This window comes from Castor canadensis, chromosome 2 (genome assembly GCF_047511655.1).
Source record: "Castor canadensis chromosome 2, mCasCan1.hap1v2, whole genome shotgun sequence".
In the NCBI taxonomy this organism is placed as follows: domain Eukaryota; kingdom Metazoa; phylum Chordata; class Mammalia; order Rodentia; family Castoridae; genus Castor; species Castor canadensis.
Genome location: NC_133387.1, coordinates 171170525 through 171181743, shown reverse-complemented (window position 1 = coordinate 171181743; position 11219 = coordinate 171170525). Strand labels below are relative to the sequence as shown.

General features: G+C 50.5%; 1 protein-coding gene across 1 annotated transcript; it reads left to right on the top strand.

Annotated features, from left to right (window-relative positions):
* The first annotated feature begins 489 nt into the window (after positions 1-489).
* Vsig10l2 (V-set and immunoglobulin domain containing 10 like 2) lies at positions 490-10294 on the top strand. The gene is given in 12 exon segments (XM_074066414.1): positions 490-571; positions 2112-2462; positions 2742-3017; positions 4445-4720; positions 5313-5561; positions 6200-6460; positions 7950-8240; positions 8540-8836; positions 9489-9611; positions 9884-9912; positions 10026-10074; positions 10197-10294. Coding segments are annotated over 12 exon segments (2382 nt in total).
* Positions 10295-11219: the final 925 nt, after the last annotated feature.

Sequence of the window (11219 nt, the reverse complement as noted above, 5' to 3'; positions counted from 1 at the left end):
GTTCCATGATTCTTCAGTTGTGTTTGACACCACAGCTCCAGCCACCACTCCCTCAGCTCTCTACAAAATGTGAGAACAAACCAAGAGGGATGATTGTTACCAGTGTGTTGAACCTCAGATCCCTTTGCTGAGGAACCCTGTGTTGGTGGGACTTGATGAAGTTGGGGACTTCTTTAACTCCATGTTTAGTGACTCTCTAATCCCACAATATCATTCAACTGGAAATGCAGGAGGCTGTGGTGCTCTCCCTGGGTCTGCTCCAGCCAGGCCCTGCCCCTCCTCAACTCTGCATTATGGATAGAGTGAATTATCTGGTAAATAATTCATGAGTAATCAGGACAGTGAGGGTAAGAGGAGAGCAGGGTTAGAAGTATCAGGTTGGCAACCTGAGCCAGACCCCCATCCTCCCAGGGCCTCTGTGCTCAGGGGAAAGGGGTCCCAAGAGTTAGGCAGGTGCCTCAGGTGGGTGGCCATCAGGGAGATGGGACCATGGTGGATCAGTGGGTCCAGCACAGACCATTTGGCCTCCTGCTGTTGATATACCTCTGCTTTCTGCATCTTGGGGTCTCAGGTGAGTGATACTCAGACCCTCCCCATCTAGTCCGTTTCCCACTCACACCCCATTGTTTCTTCTCCTTTCTTTCTTGGGGATCCTTGCATAGTCATTCAGTGACATCCATTTACATTCTTCTGCTAGACAATTATCTAGCATGCAGTAAGCAAATAGTATGCACCAGGTGGGTAATCACTCTCTGCATGACCTTCAGAAGACAGAGTGATCCTGAGGGTCATTGTAAAGTTCTGAGCTTAGAAATGACATAGTCAGACCCGAGTTTCAGAGAGTCCCCTGCTTTTGAGGGGGTTCAGAACAGCTCACAGACCATTGCAATAATTCAGGTGAGACATGCTGGCAGCTTGGGCCAAATCAATGCTTATGGGGTTGGAAAGAATCTATTTCTGGGTTAAGTATTTTTCTTCAAGAGCAATGGAGCATCAGAATTGTGCCTGTGTCTCTTCCCATCGGCTCCATGCCTGTCTTCTCCCTCTGGAGAAGAAAGGGGCAGAGTCTAAGACTGGAAGTAGACAGAGCTTCAATCCCAGCTCCACTACCTACAGTGTGCTTTTGGGCAAAGAGACAGTTTTCAGAGTTGCGTGAAATGTTACTAACTCACACAGTTGTTAGAATTAAGGTCAGTAGGGCTTGCATGTGTAGTTCAGGGTCTGGCAAGAAGGAGGAATGCATGCAGTCAGTGGATCTAGTATGAGTTACTCATGTGCCTTGGTTGTCCTCCCAGGCACTTGTTTTCATGCAAACCTGATGAGACTTTCAGCACCTTATAGAATCCAGACCTTCCCTAGCCACATTCTAGGTGAGAGGGGAATGTGGAGAACAGGCTGAGGCTGGAGTTGAGGCCTAGACCCTAAGCAGAGAACACAGAGAGCCCATGAGGACTCTTAATGTCTGGCCCCTGGTAGACTGAGAACTCCAAGACAAGCAGGGACAGGTTTTCAGTTGTCCTGTGACCCTGTTGCCTTGCACTCTATCATTAGTTAACAAAAGAATGAATGTGGGTGGGCTGGTGCAGGCTGCTGTCCTCTTTCCCCTGGCTGCACTAGGACTGGAATAAGGTGTGTTCTGGTTCTGGAATCCTCCTGGGATCCTTACACAGAGACTTCTAGACCCTGACTTGCCAGTGGCCATGTAGATCTCTTGCATCCCACAGTCATCATAGTCTTCAGGCCCGTTAGACTAACGTTGGGATGCTTGTGACAAATACAGATTCCTGGGCACTGACCCTCCCCATGCTCGGAGATTCTGACTCAGAAGTCTGAGGTGAGGCCTGAGAATTTGTACTTTTATCAGATGGCTTGATGACCCAGGAGGAGTAGAAACCTCTTATTTCAGGCCATGTTCTGTTCTCAGTTAACCTCTCCAGTGCATCCAAGCAGGGTGCCCCATAGGCTCCCTCCAGAATGTCTCTTGCCATCAGCTCCAGAAGTGCTCCTACTGTTTCACTATAGAATAAGCAGAGGCTCCAGCCAAAGGGGGTGGAGCATGCAATAGAGCTCACAGAAGCTCAGACTTCCTGTGCTGCTCCTTTTCTCCCCAGGCCAGCCCCACTTGACCTCCCAAGGCCCCACAGAGGAGGCCGTGTCCATCCAAGGAGTGCGGGGTAGCTCTGTGGAACTGGCTTGTGGCTTGGGGCCTATCCCCCTGGTGGTCCTCTGGAGCTTCATCCCCCTAGATTCCATGGTTCCTTGGCCTGTGGCTGTCACTGATGGAGTCTCGTGGAAGGTGGAGGCCAAGGCCTCAGCTCTGGGGGTTGTGAGTCTGAAAAACAGCAGCCTCGTGCTGGAGGAACTCCGGGAGGGTGCCCAGGGCCACTTCCTGTGCCAGGCCCTATACATGTCCAGTGGTCAGCTCTACACTGCCTACTCCTACCTCATACTGGCCGTTCTGGGTGAGGCACTTATCTAGAGATGCAGCTGGACTGCAACTGATCTGCATGCTGCTTTGTATCTGTTTGCATGTACTTCCTGTTCTGTTGGCATGTACTGGGCCTAGGATCTAAAGGGGGTACCTTTCCTGGGAGTGAGTAAACCTGGGATTGTGGGAAAGGAATATCCAGGGCTGAATGGGCAAGCAAGCCCACAGCTAGCAGAGGCAGGGCCACTGGACACAGCTAGGCATGGCTAGGGTCTGCAGTAACAAACCCATGGCCTCTCCCTCCTCTGGCCAGTGCCTGTATCCAAGCCTCAGGTGCAGTTGAATGACCCGTCTCCTGTGGAAGGAGTCTCCGTGGTGGCCACATGTGCTGTGCGTGAGGGCACAGAGCCTGTGACCTTTGCCTGGCAGCATCAGATGCCCCGAGGCCCTGGAGAGGTCCTGGTAGGGCACACAGAGCCTCTGCTGTGGCTGGATCCAGTGAACCGGATGCACCTGGGCTGGTACGTGTGCAGTGCCCACAATGCTGTCAATGGGCTGAGCAGTGATGGAGTCTTCCTGGATGTCATCTGTAAGTTGGACCCAGGAAACTGGCACCCTTCCCCTCCCTACTCATACTTGGACTCCTGCCCCATTTCAGAGCTCCCCAAATTTCTTCACTACAGGAGTATGCCAACCCTCTAAACTACTCCAGTAGGCAAGAGGTGTAGGGTTCTGTACCAACTGGTGAAAAACATGACTCTCATATAAGTGCTGTTAACTTTTTTTGAGGTCATGAGCTCTTCTTCCCAGGAAAATGTACATATATTCATATCCATAATTTTACTCAGGATTTCAGAGGTGGCCAAGAAAGTGGGTCTTTGGGTTGAGCATGCAGGGCTCTAAGTGATGAACTGAACCCTGGGGAAACAGGGAGGAGAAGGACCACAGTGGGCTGAGAACTAGTGCAAAGGCTGAGGCTGTGAGCCCCAAGTTAAAAATTTGAAGATGAAAGATGAAGGCTAGGATCATTTAGAGCTCACTGCCCAATATGGTAGCCATGCATCTGTCTTCAATTCCTTGAGAAGCAGCTGCTTAAATTGAGCGATTTGAAAGTGTAAAATGCACACTTGATTTTGAAGGCATAATCTGAAAGCAAAAAATAAAAAGTAGCTCATCAAAAATTGTTATATTAATTATATATTGAAGTAAAATTCTGGATATATTTGGGTGCATGAAATGCATAATTAAAGTTAAAACTGGTGTTTGTCATTGTTTGATTAGATTTGATTCTTTTTACTAAGATATGACTGCTTAAAAACTTTAAACATTTGTGGCTTGCACACATCTATTGGGGAGTGCTGGTCTAGAGTTTTTTAAGGAGCAAGAACTAATGGCACGCTGTGTTAATGGTTTGAGGGGAATTGTGGACTGAAAGCATAGAGCAGCCAAGTGAGCGAGAGATCTGGGGAAGGAGCTTGGAGCAGAATAGAAGCAAGCAGAGACTTTAGTATCCTCTAGGTGTCAGGGAAAATTTCAAAGATGGTGGCATCAAGCTTGGAAATCAGGAGATGGGGGGTGGGATGGGGGGGCACCTATGCAAGTGAAAAGGACTGGCTGTAGAACTCATGTTCAGCGTGTTGTCAACCCAGGCCCAACTAACCCCTCAGTCCTTGGCATGTTGGGAGGGTGGTCACCCTTCCTCTTTTCTGCCTAATAAGCTGTTGAACGCCCCCTGCATGAGCCCAACCCAGACGTCCCTCAAGAAAGCCCCCTCCCCCAAAAAATCACAGCTTGCTCCTGAGACCCCACATTTCAGGTCACCCATCTCTAGCATCCCGCCTAACCTGCATAGACCTGTGTCCATGGCCCCTGGGACTCTGAGAAACTAGGGCCCACCATGGGGGTCAACACAGCTGGTGTATACTACCTGCTACTGGAATGGATAATCAAATTCAACAATGATGATATGAGTGGATGAAGGTCAGGGAAGTGTGATAAGCCTTCTTTGGTCTCCAGATGGTCCGGACAAGCCTGTGATCGCTGTGGAGCCACTGAGAATCACTGAGGAGGGTTTTTGGGCCAGTGAGAAGGAAGAAGTAACTCTGAGCTGCCTGGCTGCATCTAACCCTCCTAGTCACTATGTGTGGCTCCGTGATGATGCTCAGGTCCACACTGGGCCCACCTATGTCATCGCCAGTGCTGGCCAGTCCCATACAGGCCTGTACACCTGTCTGGCCCACAACAGACACCTGGACACCCGCACCCAGACCACTGTCCAGCTCACCATCTACTGTGAGTGGGTGGGTGGGGGACACCCACAACTGGAGCCTGCCAAGGCCTGTACTCTGGCATTCCCCAGCCACCCTGTGGAAAGTGATATAGAAGTTGGCAGCAGTGTGAAGAGGGGTGCATCCAGAAAACCAAGTGGAGTTGCAGGGTCAGGGAGAGGCTAAGGAAGCCATGGGGCCAGAGCATAAGCTTCTTTGGGAAACCCCTGACCTTACATAGCCCCCTCATCAAGTAGCTGTTCCCATGGCCCTGAGGCCTGAACTGAGGCACAGGGAAGGGTAGGGTCATGACCATAAGGCCAGGTGCTCAGGGGCGAAGATGAGATCAGGTGGTGCGCCCATCCACAAGGGCCTCTGGATTCCTCAGGGGCTCTGAACTCCTGCCTACACGTTAAGTTTTCTCCCTGACCTGAGGGCTCAGCATTTTCCTTGCTAACACTTCTGAGGAACTCAGTCTTTCCCCACTTGCCACTTCTCCCTGCTTCCCTCTCTTTTGACACCCCAGGCCTTCATGCTGCCATCTGAACCAGGGCTGTAGGGCTGCAGGGCACAGGTCATGGAGCTGCTCCAGCCCCTCCTCACCTGCTTTCCCCCAGATGCCCCTGAGGGGCAGCCCTCCTGTGCTATTCTCCCCATTCCTGGGGCTGTGACTTTGCTCTGCACCTGGCCCGGGGGGCTTCCAACTGCCCAGCTGCAGTGGGAAGGGCCCCAGGGGACTGGCCCTACCTCCCCCAGCAATGTCACCTGGAGTCATGCAGCCACCGGACTCCCCAATGGCAGCATCTTTACCTGCACCAGCCAGCATCCAGCCCTGGCACTGCCTGCCCTCTGCAGGATCACTCTCTGTAAGTGGACGCAGGAAGCATCCATGGTTCTGATACTCTAGGCAGTGAGGGTAGGGATTGGACAAGCACTGGAGGGGTGTGGGGCTCTGAGACATGCCAGGGGACAAGGAGATTTATGGTACTCAGCCCTCGGCTTCTCGCCCCCATTTCCCATCCGTATTGTACTCTATCCTCCTCAATTCATGCTTGGATCCATCCTCATTGTCCCCCAGCCTCCACAGTCAGCAGGCTCCCATCCACTTTACACTCTACACTCTACTTCTGCCTTATTGCATGTTGGTCTGGAAATGTACTCCCAGCATTTTCTTTGCCAAATGTGCCCCTCCACTTCCTCTTCTGTCCACACATGCCCAAGACAGAGCTCAAATGTCATTCTGTCTGCAAAGTCCTCCTTTCAAAGTCTCAGATGGTTTGTCTGTCTTTCTACCTATACCCTGGCACTCATCAAATTATGTAATAATTGCTTAATGTGTACTGTCACATGGCCAGCCCTCTGTAAATTAAGAATAAGTGAATAAAGTAGTGGCACAGTAATGGAGGAATGACGGAGTGAAGGAATAAACAAAGCAGGAAGGGAAAGGTACTGCTAAGCTCTTCCTCCTCCTATAAGACCATGCTGAACCATTATTCCTTTCCAGGGGAACCTCCCTGGAACCCCACCTGCTGGACCACAGCCACAGTAGGGGACCAGTTCATCATGCTGAGCTGTGAGTGGCCCGGAGGCCAGCCTTCTGCGGTGCTTAGCTGGCTTGATGGGCAACAGCAGCCCCTGGGCAGCAGCAGCTCTTCACTGGCCATCCACCTGCTGCAGGCCCAGGGTGATCTGGCTGGCAGAGAGTTCATCTGCCGTGGCTCTCATCCACTCAGGAGCCCTGACCCTCACTGCCGGCTCCAGCTGGGTGAGCAAGGTCTAGAGCCTGGGTTCTGGGGCTGGGGAGGAGGAACAGCTCTTTGGAACCAGCAGAATGGCTCAAGGGGTGTGGCTGGGCTAGAATGGAAAGAAACTGTTTTGCCTCCTATCCAGGGTCTCAAGTTTTTTGATCCATAAAATAAGAGGTTGTCTAGGTCAGTGTTGTCCAACAAAAATATCACGTGAGCTTTATATGTAATTGCAAATTTTCTGGTTGCCAAATTAAAAAAACAAGAATGAGGGGGAACAATTTATTTAATTCAATATACTGAATATGTTATCATTTCAATATGCAATAATAAAAATTATTTATGAGCTATTTTACATTTTTTCATTCTGTTTTGGAAATCTATTGGATCTGCAATTATCATACATTTCAATTCCATCTGGCCACATTCAAGTGCTCACTGGTCACATGTGGCTGTGGACAGTATTGGACAGCACTGATCTAGATGATGTGGAAATGCCGATAGATTTGCATCTGTTTGCATAAAGGAAGTGCCTGACTCTCTCTCTCATATTTATTTATTAATGGGACTGGGGTTTGAACTCAGGACCTTGAGCTTGCAAAGCAGGTGCTCTATCACTTAAGCCAGTCCATTTTGCTCTGGTTGTTTTGGAGATGGAGTTTCATGAGCTATTTGTCTGAGCTGGCCTATAACTGTAATCCTCCTGATCTCAGACTCCCAAGTAACTAAGATTATGGATGTGAGCCTCTGGCACCAGGCCTGACTATATTCTTGACTGGCATTAATGTTTCAGGTGTCAAAAGTGTCTACCTCTCTTCCTGCCTTTATTTGTTTGTGGTTTGGTTTCTTCTTTGGTCTTCATCTGGTCATCCTTCAGTCTACTAACAACTGAAGACAAAAGAGTTAAATACTGAAAAATTTAAAGTGTGGGAAAAGCAAACACAGGAGCTGTCACATACAACAGCTCTCACAAAATAATTTACTTCTTGGTCTCCAAAGGCTTTGTAACTAACATGTTCTCAGGAGCTCTAAGGAGGTCCTCAATCCAAAATATTTTGTTCCCTGTTACTCAGTCCCAGGACCGGAAATTCCACTGTAGGAGATTCATTGACACCTGAGAGTCTGGATCTTTAATGTCAGTCCATAAAAACTGAGCACCTGCTATGCCCCAAAACTATGCCTGGAGTCATTCGGGAGGGCCACTAGGGGAAAGGAGACCCCTGCCAGGTATTGGAGTGGGGTTCATGTAGAGATGAGCAAGATAGGAACCCCCGTTTGCAGGAACAGAGGCTGGGGCAGGGTAGGAAGGGAACATGAAGGAACAGTGTTATTACAACACTGGAGTAGATGTGATGGGAAGTATACAGATTGTCTGACTGGCCTAGAACAATCTTGACGGCCCACCTGCTCCCCACCCCCTCCACCACTGGCCAGCACCTTTCCCTCAAGCCTTCCCAATAGCTGGGGACAGTCATTTGTTTCAATCTCATTTTTTTTTTGTCCCCGCAGAAGTCCCAGAATTGGCAGTGGCTGAGCCCCGGGTGTCAGTGTTGGAGGGGGGAGAAGCCTGGCTAGAATGTGCTCTCCAGGGGGGCACACCACCTGTCCAGCTCCTCTGGCTGGGACCTCAACAACAGCAAGTAGAACAGAGCACTTCTGGATTTGTGCTACACTCTGAGGGTGCCCAGCTACGCCTCCAAATCCGAGATGCTGATCCAGCCCACCACAGGGGCACCTACCAATGTGTGGCCCACAATGTCGTGGGTAATAGCAGCCGTGGTGTGCTGCTGGAGGTGCTGAGTGAGTGAAACGGGTGTGTGCTTGTGTGGTGAGGGGGGTGGGAGACCAGCAGCCCTAGGAATTCCCTGCTTCAAAATTTAGACACTTGGGCACCCTTGGGCCCAGGCAGACCCTCCAGAACACAGGTGAGTTGGCAAGCATGAATCTGAGGCAGTCTTAATATAGACACACAGAACTCCATGCAGTGAGGAAACAGACTAGGTAGAACTGCTCAGACCCTCTCTCCACAGGACCAAATCTGGCTGCACAAGCACAAGATACAGGTACTTGTATGTGTTCCCATCCTTACTCACCTCCAGGGTACCCAGCTCCTCCCAATGTTACCATCAACCGTCTGACTTACGGATGGCACCGGAGAGAGGTGCAGCTACAGTGGGACATCCAGGGCCCTGGGAACCTGACAGGCTTTCTGGTGCAACGGAGGGCCAGTGTCCCCAGCCCAGGAGCTGGGGCTTGGGAGACGGCAGCTAGTGGCATCGAGCCAGAGAGCAGGCACTGGAGGCTGGGAGGTTTGGACCCAGCTGTCCTTTATGCCTTCCGAATCCTGGCTCTGAATCACCACACTGTGGGACATCCCTCCGAGGTGAAGACACCAGGTGCTGGACTGGCGCCAGGAAGAGACCCCCCTTTTCCCCAAAGATCTGGACCCTGGTCTGTCTTTCTTTCCATCAGGCATCCCCCTCTGATTTCTTGCTTCCTTGCTGCTGGTTTTCTCCAGACCAATTCTGTCCTCTTCTCCACCCTCTCCTCTGAGTTCTCAGGTAATCTCTACTGCTCTCCCCTATCTCTCCCTGGGGGACTCAGTAGGTTCCAGGCCTAGGGGCACAATCCCAATCTAACTTGAATCAGAAGAAATGGGAGGAACAGGATGCTGGTGATTTTTTAAGGAGATGAGACCCTCTCTGTGCCTTGGTCTCACCTCCTGGGAGAAGAGGGCTTTCAGTTTCCTACTGCTCCTTCTCTGTCTTGGGAATCCTTTATTTTATGGCCAACCTGCCAAGACAAGTAGCCTTCAGCCTTCTGTGCCAAAAACAGGGGATTTGGCTGGGGACTGAACCATCAAGAGCACCAGGCAATCAGAGCATCTCTTCCCTTGAGAGAAAGCAGATCTCTGGACTCCCTGGGTCTCCCACAGCAGCTGGCAGGGGAGCTGGATATGCAGGGCACCATCTCGTCTTCCCCACAAGCCACTGTTGCTCAAGTTCAATTGTTACTCTAAACTGTGCATCCCATGTTCTGTCCCTCTAGCAGATCCTCCCTTCAACGCCTATCCAGCAGTGTTGGGTGCAGCAGGCATAGGAATGGTGGTGGCAACGGTAGCCTCTCTACTGGTGTTCCTGTATGCTGCCCGGCACCCTCAGACTTTTCCCTGTAAGTGTGAATCTGAAGAGACAGGCTCTTGACACCACAGAGTGACCAGGTCTAGACCCACCCAAAGGAGAATCTAGATTTCTTCCTTCACTGTGATCCTCTCCTCAGGGCTAGGAATCATCTTCCAGGGCTCTAGTCCCCAGCCTCAGGCTCTGGGGCCATCCCTTTCTGGTTCCTGAGACCCTGCATGGAACCCACCAGGAAAGGGAGAGTCATTCCCCTAAGATCCGTGGTAGGTTTGACAAGTAATGCTCCTTCTTTTCTTCCTACAGGCCTTGGTCAGCTGCTTGTTCCCATGTGAGTGTGGGGTCTCAGTCACTCTGGGGACAGGACTTTCCTCTAATTGGAAAGGAAGGCTGGTGAAAGGCAGTTACCATCATCTTTCTTCTTCTCCCTTCCCATCTCCCCACGGAGAACAGGCACCAACAGCAGGGCTCAAGAGAAGGCCCAGAGGCACTGGCAGGTAAACACAATTTTAGACCAAAGATTATGCATGTACAAGGAAGAAGCTAGTGCTGACTTTCCTGCATGCTGCTTGGCCTGTCTTGTCCTCTGAGAACCTGACCCCACCTATTCTCTTTGTAGGCATTGAAACACCAAGCACCACCTCAAGTTCAGATCCTGTGCTAGAATCCAATGATGCTCCTGTCAATGTCACCATCACAGTGACTGCAACACCATGAGGTCAAAGAGGAAGGGGTAAACAGGTTGGGGAGGGCAGGTGACAGGTGGAAAGGTCCGGTTAGACATTCATCATAAAACCAAGGTGGCTAAGACATTAACTACCCTTTTCTCACTTAGTATCAGATACCAATTTCTCCTTTCCCATTTAATACCCAGACTCTCTAACTGGTGCAAGAGTCCAGCTGCAGGGTCCCAAGTGACTTAGTTACAAGAGAAGTCCTGGCCCAGCTACAGAAGTATGAGCAACTTACGCTACTTCCAGAAAAAAAAGGCGGGGGTTGGGAGGGGCTGTGGACTGAGCAATTCCTAAATAAATCATAGTTAACTTTCTCACTAATTGAGGGTTACTTCAATTGCATCTTGCTCAGGGAAAGGGTGATTGCTGGGCCCACATTTGGCTGGTGGGAAGAAGCAGGGTGCATAGGTTGTGTTGGTTCAAATGCAGCTTAGGAGCATTTCTGTCCCTGCAGTGGTATTCAAGAAGCGGAGTCCAGTCACTAGGCCTGGGGGAGCTGGATGACAGAGAACAGGGGCCGTTCCAAAGTCACACTCTGTCAGCTGCCAGCATGAGTCACTGGCTCCAAGTGTGTATGTGTGTGTGTGTCTGAAATCTGGGTGAAAGACAAGTGAACGCTTGTTCAGCTGACTTTGAGGAGTCAGGACTTGGAGCTGCCTCCTCAGGGGACTCAGATGAGAAAAAAACAGCTACAGAGCCAAGGATGATCTGCCAGCAATAGGGAAAGTGGCGCCTGACAGGAGACAGAAAACTGAGAGAAACTTAAGAAGCCTCTTTGCTTCTCATAGATTTCGACTTTATTAGGAAAGGGATCTCAGCTTCCCTCAAAGCTCTGAGGACTGGGGCTAATATTTAAAGAAGGCTTATTTAAGTATGAAAAATAAAATACAAAAGGGCCACACCCAACT